A 22,190-nucleotide genomic window follows, 5' to 3' on the forward strand; every position below is an offset into this window, starting at 1 on the left:
CATCGGAGGCAAAAATCGAAAAAACCAGTAGCGGCGCCACTGGGCTTCGACGGTATTTTTCGGCCAATTGGTCGATGTTTTGGCTCCGATTTGGCCACAGGTGGGTTTAGAATCGAATTTCGAGCCAATGGGAGAATTTTTACCTCGTTTGGCGGCGAGAAGGTGCTCTGGTGCGGCGGCGGGTGACGGCGGTCGGTTCTCCGGTGGCTGGGCTGTCTTCTCCGGCGAGGGCTTTGGAGGCTAAGGTTAGGGTTTTGGTGTGGATGAGATTATTTATAACATTCCACTTTTAATCTGAGCCATCCATCGCGATTTAATCTGGGCTGTCCGATCGCGATTAAATAAGAAATGAATATGGTCGTTCATCGCGATGCAATCTGGGCCGTCCGTGCGTGATTCAATCTGGGTCGTCCGTACGTATGCAATCTGGGCCATCCGTACACGCTTTTGATCTGGGCCGTCCGTGCGGGCGGGAACGAATCTCAGCCGTTTGATCGCGCGCACGCGGATCGCCCACGTGGCTCCCTTCCGCGAGGCCTCCTGCGTCAGTGTCTCTGCCACGCGGCGTGTCTTGGTTGGCCAGGGCTGCTGACCGGACTGCTAACGTAGTGCAAGTTTTTTAAATTGCGTTTTTACCCCTGGTTTTCGATTTTTTTTCAAAAACACCCCAGAACTCAAATTTTTACCCCTTTTTTTTCAAAATTATTTTTAATTAAATTCTAAAAATATTTTTATCCCTTTTATTATTATTATTATTTTTTTATTTAATTAAATTAAAATAAATTAAAATCATATATTATTACATAATAAATTATTATTTTTATCTAAAAATTACAAAAAAAATTAAATAAAATAAATTAATATTAATAAAAATAATAATAATTTGGGGTGTTACAGAGTTAGTGAACTAACTTAGTTGATTGAATTCATATTTAATATGTCATTTGTTAATTTTTACCGTATATATATATATATATATTGGTATATATATTTGATTTTAAAAAAAAAATTGACATTATTATTCTTAAATTCAAAAATTAATTTTGTTCATTATTATTACACACATTTTTATACATAAATCTATATATAAATATAAAAATTCTAAAAAATATTTTCAGCTACAAAAGAGCCTAACTTTGTCACTTCCTTCCGTCATTTTCTTAAAAAAAAAAAGAAAAAGAAAAAGAAAATGCCAATTTATTTCTCTTCCATTCCTCTTTCGTCTCTTCGTCTTCTTCTCCACTTACACTTCAAACATTCTGTTGCTTCCTCCAGATTCTTTCCTCTCCAAACTGTCCCTCTCTCTGTTTCTCTCTTCATTAATTATGGCTTCTTTCTCACACCACTACCCTCATTTACCTTATTATTATTCTTCTTCTTCTCGGTCTCTGTAACAGTCCAGAACTCGTGCTGCTTCGTACCAGACACTACTTAAGCTCTCTCCTCTTCTTTCTCGGATCTTCTCCAAGAATTTCAGCTATTTTCCTGATTCTTAGTCAACGAAAATTTATGTGGGTATACGTTTATTCCCTAAGCTCTTTTTTTCAATCACTTGATGTTAGCAATTCTCCGTAATTGCCAAGTTACATCTTATGAAGTGATTTCTGAACAGAAGCTTTCCTCTGCTAATGTTTATATTTATCTTTACATACGTATATCCCAGAAAGTATACTTGATATTATCACAAGCATAGCACCATAGCAGCTGTTTCTCTCTTTACAGATTTACAGTACATCCCCTGTTTTTTGTTTCTGATTTTTTTCTTCTGAATCTTGTAGTTTCAGAGTTACCCAGGGGAGAAGATCATTCAATAACATTTCTAGCTTCAGAAGATCTTACAGTTCTCTCCATTTGCAGGTGCAAGATCCCCTCTAATCCTTTCTTTTTGTTTAAATAATATCTTCTTTTCTTCATGGTTGATTTGGGTTTTTCTTCTACTATGATGCCGTTAATAATCTGCTCATTACTCCATAGCCAAAGAAAAAGAAAGGAGGCATAAATCCGATTGGATTCATGAGATGATTGAGGTTTCTGTTATGTAATTGTACTTTTTTATCATTCCCATGACTTTTCTTGCTAAACAAACAAAGTCCAATAATCTAAAAGTTACTCAAGTGATGTAATGAGTGACTTGGAAGCGCACTCTGTTTTTCTTCCATTCAAGAATAGGTGAATTCTACTGTGATTTTAAATGGGTCAGGTAATCATGATTTCATCTTGATTAATTGTTAAATTTCAAAAAGATTACGGGTGATAAAAAGTAAAATCTTCTATCAAATCATGGTACAGGGCAACATAATAATAAAGTAATAATCCACAACTAAAGACAAAAATGACGTTTTAACGTCACGTACTTTCTCATTAATTTGGTAATCAACCTCAAATTTAATACTCTAATATAGATTATTATAATAATTTTATTCAATAATATTAACTAATTTTATTATTTTAAAAAAAATCAAGAAAAGGTTATATTTTTTATAAAAAAATTCTGGAAGCTTACCTTCTTTTTTTTTTTCTGAAACAGAGTACAGTAATGGCGGACGAATGGTTCTGTGTTGAGCTCAAAGTTTGTTGAATGGCTGTTTTACTCCTGATTCATCTTCTCAATGGCGCAGAACCCAGTTCACTTCTTCCTAATTCTCCCCGCTCTGTTCCTCATTTCGCTCTCCATTTTCCCGCCATGTTTTTCTCTAAACATTGAGGTTGAAGCTCTGCTCAAGTTCAAGAACGAGCTCAAGGATCCTTTAAATGTTCTAGATTCTTGGCGGGAATCAGATTCACCATGTGGGTTCTCAGGAATCACCTGCGATCCAAATTCCGGCGAGGTAACGGCAATATCTCTTCAGAACAAATTGCTTTCCGGCGTCATTTCGCCGTCCGTTTCTCATCTCAGGAGCCTGAAATCACTTCGGCTGCCGATCAATCACATTTCCGGGAAGGTTCCATTAGAGCTTCTTCATTGCAGCAATATCAGAGTATTGAATCTTAGCATCAACAGAATGACGGGTGACATCCCTGATCTTTCGCCATTGAAGAACTTGGAGATTCTTGATTTATCAGGCAACTTGTTTACTGGAAATTTCCCAAGTTGGGTAGGGAATTTAGCTCGTCTGGTGAAGCTCGGTTTAGGGTTTAACAGCTTTGAAGAAAGTGAAATTCCTGAAAGCATTGGAAACTTGAAGAACTTAACATGGCTTTATCTGACAAAGTCCCACTTGATCGGAGAGATTCCAGAATCCATTTTTGAGCTCAAAGGTTTGACAACATTAGACATTTCGAGGAACAATATTTCTGGGGATTTCCCAAAATCGATTACCAAGTTGCAGAACCTGACTAAAATTGAGTTTTTCTTAAACAGTTTAACCGGAGAAATCCCCCCGGAGATCGGCAACCTGACCCATTTACAGGAAATTGATATCTCCTCGAATCAGTTAACAGGAAATTTGCCTCAAGAACTCGGAAACCTGAAAAACCTAACGGTTTTCCAGTGTTATAACAATCAATTTTTCGGTGAATTACCTGCTGGGTTTGGAGATATGCGTCACCTTATCGGATTCTCTGTCTACAAGAACAATTTCTCCGGTGAATTTCCGGCAAATTTTGGTCGTTTTGCACCGTTGGAAAGCATAGATATATCTGAGAATCAGTTCTCCGGTGCATTTCCGAAGTTCTTATGTGGAGGGAAAAAGCTTGTATTATTTCTTGCTCTTTCCAACAATTTTTCCGGCAAGTTCCCGGATTCTTACACCGCCTGCAAATCTGTAGAGAGGGTCAGAATCAACAAAAATCGCTTATCCGGGAAAATCCCTGATGAGTTCTGGGCTCTCCCACGCGTCACCATGATTGATTTCAGCGACAATGAGTTCACCGGAGGTATATCGCCTCAAATTGGCTTATCAGTGAAGTTGAATCAGTTGGTTTTGCAGAACAATAAATTTTCCGGCCAGCTGCCTCCACAGATTGGCAAATTGGCAAACTTAGAGAGGATACTTTTGAGTAACAACAGTTTTTCTGGTGAGATTCCAGCAACAATTGGCAATCTGAAGCAGTTATCATCATTACATCTGGAGGAAAATTCTTTGACAGGATCAATCCCGGCTGAATTGGGGAATTGTGATCAACTGGTGGATTTGAATCTTGCAGGCAATAATTTAAGTGGTAATATCCCAGAATCATTGTCAGTGATGAGCTCTTTGAACTCTTTGAATCTTTCAAGAAACAGACTAACAGGTCTAATCCCAGAAAATCTGAAGAAACTAAAGCTAAGCTCAATTGATTTATCCCAAAATCAATTGACAGGAAGCATTTCGCCTGATCTTCTGACAATGGGTGGAGATAGAGCATTCGCCGGGAACATGGACCTCTGTGTTGATGAATACGAAAAATCTATAAACACTGTCTTAAGTATCTGCAACAGGAAGCATGGTGAGAAAAGATTGTTTCAAGATAAACCAGTTGTGTTCCTTGTTATCGCGGGTGTTTTGGTTATTGTCCTAGCTGGATTAGTCCTAGCTAGTTATACGAACTTCAGGCTCAGTCAAGCTATTATAGAAAGTGATTTTGAAGGGGAAAATCCAAAATGCAAGCTCTCGTCTTTCTACCAAATGGATCTTGAAGCAGAAGAAATATGTAACCTGGAAGAAAGCAATCTAATCGGAAGTGGTAGTACAGGAAAAGTATATCGCTTGTATTTGAAGAAACATCAACGAATAGTGGCTGTAAAGCAGCTATGGGGAGGAGATGGGTTGAAATCTTTGGCCTCGGAAATAGAGATTCTAGCGAAAATCAGGCATAGAAACATACTAAAGCTTTATGCCTGTTTGGTTAAAGGAGGATTGAGTTATTTGGTATTTGAGTACATGGTAAATGGTAATCTGTTTCAAGCACTTCACTCAAGGACCAAAGGCCGGAATCCAGAATTGAATTGGCACAAGAGGTATAAGATTGCTTTAGGAGCTTCAAAGGGAATTGCCTATCTGCACCATGATTGTTCTCCTCCAATCATTCACAGAGATATTAAGTCAAGCAACATTTTACTTGGTGAGGATTATGAACCGAAAATTGCAGATTTTGGGATCGCAAAGGTGGTGGAGAAGTCTGAGAGAGGATTCAATTTTAGCTATTTTGCAGGCACTCCTGGCTATATGGCTCCTGGTTAGTGAAATAACTTCACTTACGACTATTTCGAAAAAAAAAAAGAAATTCTTATTACTTTTCATGATTTTTGTTTTGGTTTTGCAGAACTGGCGTATACTCTTAAAGTCAGTGAAAAGAGTGATGTGTATAGTTTTGGTGTGGTTCTAATGGAACTTGTCACTGGTCGTAAACCTGTGGAAGAGGAGTTTGGCGAAGGAAAAGATATTGTCTACTGGGTTTCGACTCACCTTCATGATTGTCAAAGTGTCTTAAAGATCCTGGACATTGAAGTGGCATCTGAATCTGTCAAACTCAACATGATTAAAGTTTTGAAGATTGCTGTCCTTTGCACATCCAAGCTTCCTAACCTTCGCCCTACCATGAGAGATGTAGTCAAGGTGCTCATTGATTCCGATCCTAAGTCTTCGGAGAACTTAAATACAAAGGTCATTGTCTAGAATTTCTTATGCTATTACTTCATCATATGATTCTTGAGAAACTTTGAAGCAAGTCAAAGCGACAGCTTACATATCAGTTTTAGTCGACATATATTAATCAATCAAAAGATTTAGGCATATAGGATCAGATTGAATAGTTTCATTTTGTTTGGGTGTCAAGAAAATGTTTTGTTTGGGCTGTATTTGTGTATATTTTTTTAATATCAGAATGAATCTAATGTGTGAATAACTCAATTTATCTTGCTCATCTGCAATTATATATATATAGAATCGATTCAGTGATGACTTAATCTTGTAGCGATGATAAATAAATTTCGAAAAAGGATTTATTCTAGTCATATAACTGGACTTACATGGGGCATCAACCTTCACTTGTGTTTAGGGTAGATAAGTTGAAGACTCTGTGATGTTACAGAATTCTGGAGAAAACAAGGAAATTTGTTGAAGACTTTATTTTCCTGGGGTTATTACAAGAAAATTCAAATATCTGAATTTTTTTTTTTTAAGGGAAATTGACTTGATCTAACAGCCACCTTTTGGCATTTAAAAGATTAATTTATTTTCTTTTTTGACTCATAAGATTAGTTAAAATATATTGAATATTATACCTGTGTGTGGAAGATTTAAAATATTCTATTGAATGATTTAAGAAGTATATACGTCCGTGTTATATGTATACTGTATATTGAAGTTAACTCGGTCGAGTTAGAAGTTATAACTCATTGAGTTTGAATGAGCAATGCCTTCTCCATTGAAATTAGACCAGTGAAATAGAGTGAGTGAGAGTTTCAACTTTTTGAGTTTTGACCAGATACGCTGCTTCTCTTTAAAAGTTCTAAAGAACTGACCAAGTCGTCGGTCCTCAAATCCAATTTCATCAAACCGCGTTTCTCAAAATCCATCCTAACACACCCTTAAAAACTTGCTAAAGATTGCACAACAATCATCCAGATCAAGCAAAAATTACCTCTAGAAAAACCCACCTTCTCCTTTCTTAATCCCGCCATGAGAATACCAGAAACCTTGACCTGTTTCTATGGCTTCTGAAACTTTCTTCTGTTTCCTCTTTCTTCTATTCTTCTCTGTTTCTACTGTTCCGTCAGGCTTTACTCTCTCTACTGTAGCCATTTCCGAAACTTCGAACCAGACACTGGTTTGTGCGTTAAACCAGGAAACATCACTTGTCTGTTCCAGTTTTCCACAGGGAATACAGATTCCCGTCAACCCCAACGCGTCATTTTCTGCGATCGTCGCAGGAGATGGGTTCGTCTGCACGTATTCATCTTCCTCGGCTTCTTCATCTATTCATTGCTGGAGATTTTCTGCAAATGGTACTAACATGACCCACAAGCGAATCCATCAGGGTCCTCGATTAAACGAACTCGAAGCCGGAAACTCCCACATTTGTGGCCTTTTTAATGGGACAAGTCGACTAGAATGCTGGCAATGGTTGGGATTCAACTCCTCCATGGCTCCAAGCTTCTCGAACCTCGCTGTTGGTGAGAATTTCGTATGTGGGTTATTAGAAACCGGAAAGGTTAGCTGCTTGGGAGATGCTAATAGCACATCTATAGAGAATGAGCTTCGCCGGAATTACAGTGCGATTACCGCCGGATTCCGGCATGTCTGCGCCCTTAGTTTAGAGAATGATTTGGACTGTTGGGGGGCAGGCGTTAAACCAGAAGGCAAGTTCACGGCATTGGCCTTAGGAGACGACCGCAGCTGCGCGTTGACGTGGCTTGACGGAACCGTCGTCTGCTGGGGCAGCAATAATTTCAGCTTGCCGGAGAGTCTACGAACGATTCATTTCAGCAAGATTGAAGCAAAGCGCAGCGTTTTTTGCGGAGTTGCGGCGGAGAATTTCTCTCTGTACTGTTGGGGTGATAAGAGATTTGAGCCGAGTTTCATGGTTTTTGACAGAGTAATGCCAGGACCGTGTAGAAGTCAATGTCCTTGTGGTCCTTTACCTGGGTCTGGTTCCTTTTGCAGCAGCGGATTAATTTGCCGACCTTGCGAGAGGCAGATTCAGATTCCACCGGCGGTCCCCATTACGCCGCCGCCGCCGCCGCCGCCGCATCTGAAATACAAAGCCACGGTTTGGAGTAGAAAGATGGTGGCTTTCTTGGTTTTGGGGTGTATTGGGTCCTTGTTTATGCTGTTGGTCTTTGTCTTCTTTCTCATCCGGTGTTGCAAAACCAGAGGCTGCCGCATCCATGACTCTGGCCGGTTAGACCAGATTGGCACGCAACCAAACCATGGCTCGAACCAGGTACAAAACCCACAAACCCAAATACAAAACACACCTGTAGTTGTTCTTGAGAAACGGCTCAGCCAGTTAGCTAGCATGGGAAATGCAGGTCAACTCGTTGAATTTTCCTTGCAAGAACTGCTTGAAGCTACCAAAAACTTCTCTGAGGAATGCAAGATCGGGTCAGGTAGTTTTGGGTCGGTCTATCGTGCAGTGTTATTAGACGGGCTTGAAGTTGCTGTTAAACGTGCTGAGACATCAAACTCCTCTTCCCATTTTTGGAGCACCAAACGACAAGAAGATAAAAACAAAGCTTTCATTAACGAACTCGAATCCTTGTCACGAGTTAACCACAAGAATCTAGTTCGGTTACTGGGATTCTGCGAAGATAAAAATGAACTTGTTTTGGTGTATGAATACATGGAGAATGGAACTCTCCATGACCATCTCCACAAGCTTCCCAATTCACCATTGAGGTCCTGGAGCAAGCGAATAAAGATGGCACTTGACGCAGCAAGAGGAATTGAGTACCTGCACGAGTACGCAATCCCTCATGTGATCCACCGTGATATCAAGTCATCAAACATCTTACTTGATGCCATGTGGACAGCCAAGGTGTCTGATTTCGGACTCTCCTTGATGGGTCCTGGCGAGGGCGAGTCACATCTCTCCCTTCGTGCTGCCGGAACCGTCGGATACATGGACCCTGAGTATTACAGATTGCAACAGTTGACCAACAAGAGCGATGTGTATAGTTTGGGTGTGGTTTTATTAGAGTTATTATCTGGGTGTAAGGCGATTCACAAGAATGAAAATGGAGATGCAAGGAATGTTGTAGATTTTGTTGTACCATATGTTGTGCAAGATGAGATTCATAGGGTATTAGACCCAAAAGTACCACCACCTACACCATACGAAATTGAGGCAGTGGCTTATGTAGGATACTTGGCAGCAGACTGTGTTACCCTAGAAGGTAAGGAGCGACCATCCATGACTGAGATTGTAAATAGCTTAGAAAAAGCATTAACTGCTTGTTCAATGTCTCCGCCACCATCTCCCTTGCTCTCCCGAGCCACAACTCGCTCATCTGTGTAATCATCTTGAATCGATTATCAAGATTCTTGGCCACCATTTTTATACAAAAAAATTTTAAGACTAAAAATTCACAATTTCAAAGCTTGGGAAAAGCGGAAAATTTTTTGTAATCATGTACAGAAAGGTTGCTGTAAATTTTTTGGCTGGAAAATGGAGGTAGTCTTACGAGATCAATGATAATTTAATTTCAAAGTAACTGAGACTGTAAAAGAAGAAAATAAGTAACTTGCTGGTAAATAGGATTCCTTATCTCCTACATTTGCTACGATTCCGAGTGGGAGAAAACCTGCAAACTACAGTGTTGGGTTTTAGTTTGCTACGATTCATTTGAAGATGAATTATGAATAGTTATGGTCTTCTTTTCAGGGAAAAAGTCAGATTGAAATATTATATAAATTTCAATTATTAAGGTCTTGATATTAAAGAATTAATATATATTGTATTCATTGTCCCATTTGGCAAGACCTTTCCTTTGCTCATTTCAAACTTCATTTTATCATTTGATGCGTATGACTTATTTTAAATATTATTTTTTTAAACTATGATCTGGGTTCAACATAAATTTAATTATTGAATTATAAATAAATAAAAATGAATTGATCAAACTTGACCGTTGAAATTCTTTCGTTAACTTTTTTATTTAATCCACGAGTTATTATTAACTTTAATTTATTATATTTAAATTATTACCATTAACATTTTAAATTCTTTAATAATAAAAATTAAACTCTTATCGAGATACAGTTGTGTTTATAAATAAATAAATAATTGATACATTTCTTTCCTTTCAAAAAAAAGGAAACATACATATTCAACTTTTAATTTCAATCACGGCACCAATCATTGTAAAATTACATAAATAACACCTGCTCTGAATTTAATTATTTAACAATAATGATGCTGTTTGTGTGTTTGTTTTTTTTTTTTTAAATTATGAAGTCTATGTTCGTTGGTACTCCCAATTGTAAATTTTAACAAATTGATTGAAGTCAATTTTGAAATTGACATTTATCGATCGGTCAATAATGTTTTTTTTTTTTAACGTAAAAAAAATCATTTGGTCAATATTTTGTGACATTAAGAGCTTGAAATTTTCTATATTAAACCTTATAACTGTCTCTTTTTTTAATATAAAAAAACTTTATTACGTGTCTCCAGTTAAATTAAACAGCTAAAACATATATATAATATATATATTGTATATACATATACGGTACGTTTATGTCCATATACACTTGTATATAATATCTGCATTCATTTATTGTCCAAAATTTGATTGACAAAAAAATCACGTGATTAAATTGATGATCTAAAATTTTATGATGGTACTCACAATAGTTAATGTAAAATGGTACATGTTACCTTAATGATTAGAATCTAACTTTTTGTAAGTAATACTTTCAAATTAAAATAACAAATACATAAATATAAACTTAGAAAGTACTTTCTTAAAATTTAATTTTGATACATTAAATTAATCTTAATATACATTTATTGTTAAACACAAACAGTATATAATGTAATAATATTATTGTGTTTAAACATAAATTACAAGTAAAATGCTTTAATAAATTTAGAAATAGTTTATTTTTATATATGAAATAAAATAACTTAAAAATAAAAATATTATAGATAAAATATTAAGTTTTATATGAACGTGATATAACAAGTTTGTTATTTATTTATTTTTTAAATTATTCATCAATTATATAAGTAATATTTAATGATAATTGATGTTATATTAATTATTGTAACAATCTTATATAACTTTTAAAACACTTACTGTATATGTAATATTACAATCTACAATTTTACATTATAATTCTAATATTATACATATATATTTTTTTAATTTAAAAATTAACTCAAATTTTTATTCCGTTATATTTATGCTAACTGATAAAATTTAACTAACATAAAATATTATTTTTATACAGAAACGTAATAAACTCTCTACGATTTATTCTAACTTAATTATCGTAATATTATTAATATAATAATGAATTAAATTTTTATTTTTATCGAATTAAATATTATTATGCTTATAAAATTGTGAAAAGTTTATATTTATAAAATTTTAATTATTAAACTATCATCATAATTTGAATACTATGAAAGCATATTATATTGTGAGTAGTATATGTTACTTGGCTATCCAATCATTTCATCACATAATATGTAATATAATTTTTAGAATTTGCACATATTGGACAAAAGAAAAAAGAGGGTGAAACTTGTTGATGCCAACTCACTCAGGCCCACGCGTAATAAAAAGGAGCAGATGAATTGGTGTAAATTTTCACTTCTACAGGTTTCTTCTTGAGGAGAAACGAAAAACCTGCAACATAAATTATTCACAAGATGACAATTCAGTAACAGTACGATGGCACTGTAAATCAAAGTATGAAACTAGTAAGTGCCATAACTAGGGCTGTCATCAACAAGTACAAAGCTCTGCCTCTCCAATTCAGGTATTCTCACTGTTTTTTTGTTTTTTTTTTTTTTCTTCTTTTGAACGTCGTGGTTACGATTGTATCACGGTTTAGCAATCAACTGATTAACTTCGTAATTCTCCTAAGATTTGGGCGATTGGCCAATGCCTTCGTGAACCACAGACCTCTCCTTTCTTCTGCTCCGTTCATATTTTTCCTAAATTCTGTCATTTAATCTATTTCAAAACAAAAACAAAAACAAAAAAAATGTTTGTCATGTAAATAAGTTTTATGGTACTCGTCTCCTTGGCTTGTAATTCTTTGGTTATACAGTGCTGGTATGACTCAGGTGGGAAGCATGGCCGGGGGTAATGACAAGCACATAACAAGAGTGCTATTCTGTGGACCAAATTTTCCTGCCTCTCATATTTATACTAGAGAATATCTGCAGAACTACCCTTTTGTCCAGGTACTTTGCTTGATAACTGTTTGACACAATGTTTTTAGTAAGTATAGTTGCTGACTCTTCTGATTTTAAGTTTTGTTCAAAAGAGGTCATAAGGAGGAAAGTGCAGACTTCTTAAGGGTCTTTAGTGCAATGTTGCAGAATGTATCAGTTGGATAATTTGTATTCCAAGGATTAAATTTGTTTGTTTGTTTGGTTTTTTGGCAAAACTTTAATTGATGGTAAGTAAATTTCAGGAATTGCAAGATGGCTACTTATCTTCTTTTCCTTTTGTTTTAGATCGTTTGATAGACTAGTTTATAGGCAATGGTGTTGACTTTTCCTGATTATCTAGTCATTGATGTATGTCATGTTGAATTAGTCGATATCATGGCCTTTCGTAGTAAGCAGATTCGACTCCTTAGAGATAATCTATCTAAGCTGGAGCTTTTTGTTTTGGTTTATGTTCAAGAAATTTTAGTGACATATTGAAAAGGTTATTTTCTCTCAGCTGGTAATGAGGCTGGAGGTTGGAGAGTGGGTACCTGTAATTTTTGAAGTGCACCACGTATCGTTCGTAAATATCCGTAAATACTTATGTACTCTATAATGAGGATATAGTAGGGAGTTTTATTTGATCACATGCATCGTACATAGCAGCCTTTAACAATTTTTTAAGAAAAGTACAAGTAATTGGAATGGTGAAATGTCACTAGTTTCAATATTGGACAAATGAGTAAAGGTTTTACTTGATTTTCCTTTTGGATGATATATGTGGCACCTGTGATTCCTGTTTAGTATATTTTTTAAAGTACTTCTGTGATTATGATTCTCCTGTATGTTATATTTATTCATCTACTTGTTTTCTAATGTCTTTCTGGCTAAATTTCCTTTTATATTGCATTCAGCTGTTCCATTTTTAAAATTCTTTCAGGTTGATGACATCCCACTCTGCAATGTGCCTGAAGTTATAGAGAACTACCATATCTGTGTAGTGAAAGATATGCGGCTAGATTCAAAGGTCATTTCTCGTGCAAGTCAGATGAAGCTTATTATGCAGTTCGGCGTAGGCCTGGAAGGTTGTTGTTATGTTATAATAATTTCTCATGCTCTTAGGCATCTATACTATTCTCTGCAACTTGCGCTTAGAAATTTTATCTCCTTCCTCAATTTTGTGGTTGATGTTGCTCAATAGCTTTAAACCGTTGGATAAAGGTGTTGATGTTGGTGCTGCTACAAATTGTGGGATCAAAGTCGCCCGAATTCCAGGTGACATGACTGGAAATGCTCTATCATGTGCTGAAATGGCTATATATTTAATGTTGGGCCTTCTTCGAAAGCAGGTTGGTTTATTTTATTTAGTAATGATTGTAAGTTTAGTTCTCTAGTTTTTAAACTTTCTTCATCAGAAGTTTGAAAGAATATTTGATCTTTTGGTATCTTGATAGGGTTTTACATAGCATTATGTCTGGTCTAAGTTTTTTGAGGACCATGTTCATCTCTTAGAGGCAGATTATATGTCTATATGCACTTGAAGTGTTTAGAAGTGCCAATAGATAATATTTCTTTGTCCCACTTAATATCTTTGCAAGTGTTTTGCATCAAATTCTGATAGGTATATCTTTTGGATGTTTGGTAAACTTTACTCTCTCTCTCTCTCTCTCTCTCTGTATTTTTCAAATTTACTAGAAGATATATCCTATTCAATTTTCTTGTTATGTGGCAATGAGATCTTGAAAAATGCTTAATTGGTCCTTGGTAGGATCCTGAATCTTGATTGTTAAAACCTTCAACTTTTCCTTTTGCCATCAATTGCATCACATCTGCAATATTTGACCTGAGTTGCTTGTGACGCTGTTGCAGAATGAAATGCAAATTTCTGTGAGAACCAGAAAGCTTGGAGAACCTATTGGAGAAACACTACTGGGTAAAACAGTGAGTGCCAAGTTTCTAAATGCTTGACATTTTATTCTTCCCTTCTTTGTGCCTGTCAAAATTATCACATATGTCAGTGATTCAATTATTTAGTATTTTTCCTCGTTGCACCAGACTCCTGCAACCATGACATATTTGTTTCCTTGTTGAACCTTAAAAAAAATTGCATGCCTAAAAGAAAGAGGAATGATTAATTCCACAAAAAGAAAGAAGATATTTTCACAAGGTACAACTAGGAATTCCTATTTATTTTTCATTGAATTGACCATAGACCAATCTCCTTCTTGGAGAATATTGTAGACACCCATAGCTGTGAACTTCATGTTAATCCTCTCCAGAGACATGTGAGATCAAATGCATTACAATTTCATGAACGACATAATAGTTTATCATTCCTAATCTGTTAAATACTAATTTCGATCAGATCACACATCATGATACACTAGGCCCTCTAGTACACTGAAACAAATGAAAATTTGATTTTTGTAATTATGAATAATACAATCTAGATGTGTTGTTGGCTTGATATTTTGTTTAGGTGAGAACTGCAGGCAAACACAACTAATAGCTTTGATTAAAATTTCAGCATGAGTTAATCAAGAAAATATAGCAGGGGAAAAGAGAATAAAGTACAAGAATTTTTCATACTGAAAATTTGTCTTTGTTAAGTGCTTGGTTGCATGTTGCTTTGAGCATTGGATGATTCTATTATTGAGATAAAAAGGAGACGTTATAATTCTTCAAGTAATCAGATATGTGAATGGGAAAACTTGGGTTTTTTTCCTCCTTTTTGGTGAAAATAAAGATTCATTAGAAATATAAACGATACAAAGCAAGAGAACAAGATGTCCTCATAGAAAATACAAAAAAAAGGAGGAATGAAGATAGGAAACAACAAAAATTGGGATCAGCATGATAAAGCAGCTGAGTTCATCTGAATATGTAGAAAGAAACACAGCTAATAGCTGGTTGAAATTTCAGCATACATTTATAAAGAAAATACCTCACTGAAAATAAGATAGTAAACTACAAGAATTATCCCGATTAAGTACGAAGTATAATAGTCTTGAATTTATCATACTGAATATTTGGTTTTGTTAAGGGTTTAGGTGAGTCTTTCTTTGAGCATGGCATGATCCTAGCATTGAAGGAAAAGTTGTAAGTCTTCAAGTAATGAGATTATGTGAATAGGAAATTTCGATTTTTTCTCGTTTTTCTGATAAAAGGGAAGATTCATTATAAAGCAGATATTTTCATAGAAGATATAAAGATGCAAGGCCCTGTCCTTTGAATATGGCCAAAGAAAATATTAAGAAAGAGAAACAAAGAAAATCAACATCAGTATAATAAAGCAGCCCAGTCCACCTTTGAATATGGACAAAGAAATATCCCTTCTCCCCCAAAAGAAAAAAGAATCCCAGGGCCGACAAAGTTATGGTTACTAAAACTGCTCTATCCTTAATTTTTGAATGGAGTGAAATGCCAGGCAACTGTTTTAGCTGCCACATGTTTTGCAATTGAGTAATTTAGTAAAAATCAGGGTTTCTGTCCAAGGTTGCCTTTATCTACTTTGAGAAGGGATTGGATTGCATTTTGTCCATTTGTCAAAACATAATTGCAATTGTGTTTTTGTTTTGTCTTCTTGTGCTTTCCGTTTAGTCCTCTCAATTTTTTTTTGGTAATAGTTTTCTCTTTTTCTAATAATATTTATTCTTAAAAGATGAACCAGTTATTGAGTGCTAAACTTGTGTGCTCAATTGTTTTTCTGTTTATTCTATATCCATTTTCATCTCATGCATGTTGGTTTTCCTTTGCTTCTTCAGGTATTTATCATGGGCTTTGGAAATATTGGAATTGAATTGGCCAAGCGCTTGAAGCCCTTTGGTGTGAAAGTCATTGCTACAAAAAGGAGGTGGGCATCTCATTCACATGTTTCTCTTCATCTAGATGGTAGGTACTCATTATTAGAACAATAAAAAAGCAAAACTCATGAAGGTTACATCTAAATTCTTTTCAAAATGGGCAAACTGATGATTTAGTTCTTTCCTCCTAATCTCAGAAAACATTACTCAAAATGGAGCCAATGATGATTTGGTTGATGAGAAGGGTCATCATGAAGATATTTATGAGTTCGCCAGCAAGGCTGATATAATTGTTTGTTGCTTGAGGTTAGAAAAAGAAACAGTAAGGATCTAATTTGCCTTCACTTTCAACTATCTGCTCTTGTGAAAGATTACTTTCCTGCTCATTTTTCATTGGCATAAGCATTTTCAAGGTCTAGGTATCTCCTTTGCCCTTTCTGTTTTAGGAAGATAACAAACATTCAAATATTTAGAGGAAAATGCAAAAGAACCTTTTACGGCAAAAAAAAAAGGAAACGAAAAAAAACAATCGAAGGAAAAAGAGAAAGGGGAGAAATAGAAAGACAGAATCAGCAAACTCAGGCAAAGAGGAGATATAGGGGATGAGAACTCCTTTAGATAATAAAACAGAAGGAACTTTTCCAGCACCGCATGATGCATACTACTGTACCGAAGAGTCTATGTTCATTTCTAGCAGCACATAATATCAAACAATGAGATTTTTGCATTATGACAGTGTTCGCTGTGGTTCCTTCTAAAGTTGTTAGGGCAGCCTGAAATGCATATGAATCTCAAGAAGATACCTTTTCTAATTCCAATTAGAATATAGAAGGAGATCCTAAAGTATACATATCTTAATACTCTTCTAAATTTGTTATGGCAGCCTGAAATGTATCTGTATCTGAAGAGTATTGTGCTCAGTTATACTCAAGCTCTATTTGTTCCACATCGGAAACTCCTTTTGTCCCCAAGCCACTTAATAATAGGATAGTAGATGATTTACTGATTCTATTTTGTTTATACATATGCACTAGTTTACAATAAGGCAAACTTCATTTCCTTTCAAACTTATGGTCCTCTGTGAAATTTCATATAGCAACATGCTCTCCTACTTATGCCCTTCATTTTCTACATAGTGTATGAAAGAGCTTAGAAGTTGGAACATAAGACTGTAGTTGGAGATTTCCGCTCAAAACCTGAGGCTTTAAGAACATATAGAATGTATTTGAAATGTTCTCTTTCAACCCTTGTACTCTCAGATACCGAGTTTTTAATAGTATTTCTGAAATAAGGTTAGATAAAGAGTTAGATTGAAATTTGATTGTTTGTGCGAATTCCCTGCCTGATTTCTTTTCTCTCTTCTGATATGGGGTGTTTCAAATTTCAGGTTGGCATTGTAAACCAGACATTTATATCTTCAATGAGAAAGGTTTGTTTTACATGCATTACTGCATTTTGCAAGAGGCCCTATAATATATTACAAGTTCTCATCTGCATCCTTTGGAAATAGGAGGTTAATATTTTATGCTTAACTAACACATTGGATTTTCTCAGGGTGCCCTTTTGATAAATATTGCTCGAGGGGGTCTCTTGGACCATGAGGCAGTTGTTCATAATCTTGAGTCTGGGCACCTGGGAGGTTTAGCTACTGATGTTGCCTGGACAGAACCATTTGATCCTGATGATCCTATTTTGAAATTATATAATGTTCTATTAACACCTCACGTGGCAGGGGTCACTGAATATGCTTACAGATCCATGGCTAAGGTATTCACCTCGAGTTTGCTGGATACTCATAACTCAAAATAACTCAATATATTCCTAATAATAATTCTTTTTTCGATGCTTCGAGGAAAATGTCTTATTCTCCACAACTGTATTCATTTCATTCTACTTCTAATAATACTTCTTTTTCTACTAAAAAAGCTCATTATAGATAAGGTTTTGATTGGTTTAGTTGCTTCATAGGTTCTATAACAACCTTAGACATGTAGATGGAAATCACCTGCGTTAGGAAGTATCTGCATAGATATTCTGCCAACATAGATATCTTTGCTGTTTTAGGAAAAGCTTGAATAAGTGATTGAAAACTAAAAGGGAGAGGAATAGGTTCTAAGGTACTTATTAAGAACTAATATCCTTTTTTTTTTATAGATAGATTGAGTTCTTCCAATTGACTTTTAAGTTTTTTCGGGGAAAATCAGTTCAGCGCTGTCATTAATATAGTTATTAAGGTCTCTCTAGGGAAAAACTCCTTAGCGCTCCTATTTACTCATTATTTCCTCCAATATTGGGCCTCTGGATAGTGTAAAATATATTCATCTCTCCTTGGCTTGTATTCTTTTTGCTTTTTTTTTTTTTTTTATTTTTTTGTAGTTTTTGTGTCTTATTTAAATTCCAGTTTACGTGTTAAACTTAAAAGTTCCACTTACCATAGGTATGTTGAGAATTTTTTTTTTTTTTTTAAATAAGAGATATGTTGAGAATATAATACAAATAATAAATTGGATAATATTTCTCCGGCCTAAACTTTTGGAAAGTTTGGTCATTACCTTCCTATTTTGAAAGGTTATAAACACTTCTTCTGTCAACTGAATAATTACAGGTTGTTGGTGACGTTGCTCTCCAACTTCATGGAGGGATTCCTTTGACGGGGATAGAATTCGTCAATTGATTCATTTTGAAGCACAAGAAAGGTAGTGAGAATGATTAAATACCTGCTTTTGGCACCTTTTGGGAGTGTGTTCTGTACCAATCTCTAGAGGTTTTGCCAGAATATATGGCCTAAAAAGAAAGCGGATTCATTTTTAAGCTTTGTTTGAAACAAATTAAAATTTTTAGTTAAATATATTTACAAAATATATCTTTAGATCGAGTTAAAGTGAGATGTTGTTCGAAATACATTGTTACATTTGCAAATTTAGTACAAATCATTTAAAATGGATTTGTTATACTTATTGTAAAGATAGCCTTAATGAATTTTTTGATGATTCAAGATGCCTACTTACAATATATTTGAGGGTTGTTGAAGTGGTTTGGAATTGGATTATTAATCTTGTTATTAAATTTTCTTTGAGAAAATTCTATATTTTTTAGCGGACTGAAACTCCTGATTTCACAAACTGTGAAGGTGAGTATCATACCAGACTTTGTAGGTTTACTACTTTTTATGTCTAACTAATTTACTTAATTATTATTAATTTTTTATATTTTACTACAATATATAATAGATGTATACATCAATATAAGAAATAAAAACTTATAATAAATATATAAGTTTTTATTTTTTTAATAAAAATAATTACTCATTTAAATAAATAACTTTCATCTAAAATCAAACTACTTATTTTTTCAAACAAATTTTTTTCCTACTTCAAATAATTTAGAACATTGTAGTAACATAAGTACATCTTTTATCAGTAATTCTAAACAATCTCTCAAGCGAATGACATGGTCAATACAATCCTTTACTTCAAGAAATAGTTTTCAAAATTTCATAATCATTTGATAATTAGTTCTAATAAACACCATAAAAGATTCAGCAATTTGCTTAAACATACACTTCAGATACAAAAATATGAACATCTAAGCTTTTGCCGCATTAATCATCCATGGTCGTATAGTTTAATGTCATGGCTATTCTCTGTCGTCGCGTGGTTTAAGACCAAATTCTTATCATGACTCGCAAACATTTTTTTTCAGTGGTATTTTCATGGCCAAATTTCGTCAACACGATGAGCTTGTAAAATACGCTAATTTATTTTTTAATGGAATTAATATTTACAATCTGATTAGTACAAATATACAACGAAAGGGATGTAACCACAATCTTCTCTCTCTTTCTTTTCCAATTTTCTTTTTTTTTTTAATTCCTTCACACATCCCCAATTGATTTTTAGAACAAATCATGCAGATTCCACATGTCCTATACAAGAAAGAAACAGGCCGCTTACTGCTGTAGCCATATAACAACAATAGTAACAATTTGGCAACATTTTCAACCCCTGGATTCTATACCAGCTTCAGCTTCATACAAACTATCATGATTCTCATCCAACAGATAGTCACAAAGCTCCAAAAGCTGATCTGCAAGTGGAGGGATTCCAGGATTACGCCTATCATTGTACGTATGGGCATTGTATGCAATCTGCCATACGTCATGTCTGAACTCATCCCGGTTCTTGTATTCCATCCTCCTCACCTTGTCTCTGATTGTCGACAGATCCATTGGGCGCTCTATCACATCCAAGTAGTCTGGAGCCTCTTTCTTGGTAACAGGTTTTAGAAACAGAAGCGAGACATCTGTATTGTCTCTTAGGGTCTCTACAATGCGTTCCAAGATATTTGCCAAACCAACCTGCAGAAAAATGTAAGGACATTTGTTTCTCCCACAAAAAGGAAGTAAAGACATTATAGAAATGAGAAAACCATCCTAGAATCTTGCTTCATAATCATTTGTTCCGAAACTGGCCAAGTAAAAAACCTCTGGGGTCAAATTTGAAAACATTTGTGCTGATGTGGTAATTGGATAATGACACTTGCAGAAATAATTGGATATTGCTTTGTGAACAACAGCAAGAGTCCATAGCACAAGGAAAATGATGAGGGGCTCATCTTGAATAGATAGCATCATGCAGAAACAGGAACCTTTTTGCTCATCTAATAGAAATAACTGCTTAGCTATTGTGATTTATTTGATGAAACTAGTTTTGTAAGTTCAAGGCTCAAGATTGTCTAAAACTTATTCTCCAATCCAGATTGAACTTGCAATTTCCATTTGCTATTGGCAGTGAAACGGCTTTTTTGGAAGGGGTGAAACTTTTAAGTTGCGGTGGTTACATTAAAAAATTTCTCTCTCTAATCTCCTGTGCACGTATATTTACACAATTACAATAAACCAAACTTTACAAAATTCCTTTTATTTCATTTACTTATCTCGCAATTTTAATTTTGAAACAAAAATATCATTTTTCTTTTTCCTCACATGTATTAATGCTCATACATATATACATGCACATCAACATATACATGATATAAACTATACAGGCACGCATAGATGTATATATAAATAAATCCATATATATGTATGAAAAGAGTGGGAAATACTTTTATGCCAACATATTTATTCCCAACACATTTATTCTACTCCCAAAGGATCATATTTTCCCCTACACAATAAAAAAGACAATTTTCTTACCAGTCTATTCTTTTACTTTTGTGTTTCTTTTAACAAATTGTCCCTAGTGGCTGATATGTACCCTTTTCCATCTTATTGTTGTGTCTATCATTTTATGCATACAATACCAGCTGTTTGGAGACAAAAATCTTGGAAAGCAAAAACATACATGGAAGAAAGTAAAAAAAGGAGTACCTCTCCACCTCTTCGCCGCTTTGTTGGAGGGGCATACTCTGCACCATACCGACCCACCTCAACAACAGGCCGTCTTTTAACACTCCAGTCTCTTTCTGGCATTCTTCTGTCATTTCTTCTTGCCCGGTAGTCATTTAAGTAGTCGTCTCCAATTTCAGGCTTTTTTTTCTTTTTCTTCTTCTTCTTCTTAGCTTTCTGCCGCTCCTCTTCCTCCCTCTCTTTCCTAATAGCATCTTCATATCTTTTGATTTCTGCAAACCTTTCCCGCTCTTCTAAAACCCTGATTTCCTCCTCATATAGCATCCTTTCCCTCTCCTCTCTCTCTGCATGTCTCCTCTTCTCTTCCTCCTCCCACCATCTTCTCTCCTCTCTAGCTTTCCGCTTTGATGATTCTTCCGTAAATTTCAAGTTCTCCAGCTTCCCCTGCCTCTGGAAACCTGATAGCTCAACTATTCTTTTAGTTTTCCTGTGTTCAAGCTGAGGGCTTCCATCTTGACTATTCTGATCATGATCGTGATCGTTAACCTCTTTAGGTCTTTTGATAATAATTTTCTTCTTAGGCTGGTCCTTATCCTTTTTCATTGGTGGACGTATCACAAGAGAGTGTTTATGAGATTCAACCTGCTCTCTCTCTCTGTTTACAAGAGGCCTAATCAAGAGAGGCAGTTTATGAGAGTCGACTTGACTTCTATCAGTATCCACCGGAGGCCATGACCTATCAGACTGGACCTGCACTTCTTCAGGTTTTGCTCTGCTTGAAATTATGATTTTGCTGACCTTGGCGACAGACTTACTCCCAGTTTCAACATCAGGTGTGACAGTTTGGTCAGAACTTTGCGACGCTCCGAGAGCAACTTTATCAAATTGCTTGTCAGCAGGCCCACATCTGAACTTCAGTGGAAGCACCTTTGCCTTTGAATTAGAATTTTCAGCCCCAGAAACTTCAACAACAGCAATTTTTGTAGCACTTTTAGATACAAGCTTCTTCTTCATTACTTTTGACTGCAATTGAGCTGATGGATCCAGTGGACTGGGCTTTGCAGAAGGCTTCTCCAAATCTGTTGAGTCCACTTGTGCTTCTGTATCTTCTCCATACTTCGGGCAGTTCTTGTTTGTCCTCATATGTCCAAGCTGACCAATTCAAGGGTCAATTTACAGTTTATCATTCATATTTGAAACATCACATAATGTTTTTAAGTTTCGCA

The 22,190-nt window shown here is 35.3% G+C and overlaps 4 protein-coding genes across 10 annotated transcripts in view; 3 read left to right on the forward strand and 1 right to left on the reverse strand.

The window, feature by feature from the left end:
- The first annotated feature begins 1,200 nt into the window (after positions 1-1,200).
- Positions 1,201-5,831, forward strand: LOC110807308 (Leucine-rich receptor-like protein kinase family protein). 2 transcript variants are annotated; one of them, XM_022032407.2, is made up of 4 exons: positions 1,201-1,515; positions 1,779-1,857; positions 2,528-5,157; positions 5,245-5,831. In XM_022032407.2, the coding sequence occupies exons 3-4, from the start codon at positions 2,610-2,612 to the stop codon at positions 5,595-5,597; spliced, it is 2,901 nt and encodes a 966-aa protein (XP_021888099.2). In that variant the 5' UTR covers positions 1,201-1,515; positions 1,779-1,857; positions 2,528-2,609; the 3' UTR covers positions 5,598-5,831. The 2 variants fall into 2 exon arrangements, with proteins under 2 accessions (XP_021888099.2, XP_021888098.2); XM_022032406.2 differs by having other exon boundaries at positions 1,201-1,511.
- A 586-nt stretch (positions 5,832-6,417) lies between these two features.
- On the forward strand, positions 6,418-9,439 carry CCR4 (CRINKLY4 related 4). Its single transcript, XM_022032418.2, has one exon. The coding sequence runs from the start codon at positions 6,634-6,636 to the stop codon at positions 8,938-8,940; it is 2,307 nt and encodes a 768-aa protein (XP_021888110.1). The 5' UTR covers positions 6,418-6,633; the 3' UTR covers positions 8,941-9,439.
- Positions 9,440-11,228: 1,789 nt separating this feature from the next.
- LOC110807320 (D-isomer specific 2-hydroxyacid dehydrogenase family protein) lies at positions 11,229-18,644 on the forward strand. Of its 2 annotated transcripts, none has more exons than XM_088221279.1 (10): positions 11,229-11,411; positions 11,706-11,841; positions 12,752-12,896; positions 13,033-13,160; positions 13,681-13,752; positions 15,576-15,702; positions 15,812-15,936; positions 17,002-17,043; positions 17,169-17,381; positions 18,220-18,644. In XM_088221279.1, exons 1-10 carry the CDS (start codon positions 11,344-11,346, stop codon positions 18,286-18,288), a joined length of 1,125 nt encoding a protein of 374 aa, XP_088077405.1. In that variant the 5' UTR covers positions 11,229-11,343; the 3' UTR covers positions 18,289-18,644. The 2 variants fall into 2 exon arrangements, with proteins under 2 accessions (XP_088077405.1, XP_088077406.1); XM_088221280.1 differs by having other exon boundaries at positions 11,241-11,411; positions 11,722-11,841.
- Positions 18,645-19,060: 416 nt separating this feature from the next.
- The window catches only part of HAF01 (HAC13 protein (HAC13)), a 38,247-nt gene continuing 35,117 nt past the window's right edge, over positions 19,061-22,190 (reverse strand). For all 5 annotated transcript variants that reach the window (XM_088221284.1, XM_088221281.1, XM_088221283.1 and 2 more), the window contains 2 exons: positions 20,986-22,116; positions 19,061-19,971 (listed from right to left, as the gene is read on the reverse strand). In XM_088221284.1, the coding sequence (XP_088077410.1) occupies positions 19,612-19,971; positions 20,986-22,116 (1,491 nt within the window). In that variant the 3' untranslated portion in view covers positions 19,061-19,611. The remainder of the gene's footprint in view (positions 19,972-20,985; positions 22,117-22,190) is intronic.

The sequence above is a fragment of the Carica papaya genome, chromosome 1, assembly GCF_054855325.1.
Source record: "Carica papaya isolate Zhongbai chromosome 1, ASM5485532v1, whole genome shotgun sequence".
Lineage (NCBI taxonomy): Eukaryota > Viridiplantae > Streptophyta > Magnoliopsida > Brassicales > Caricaceae > Carica > Carica papaya.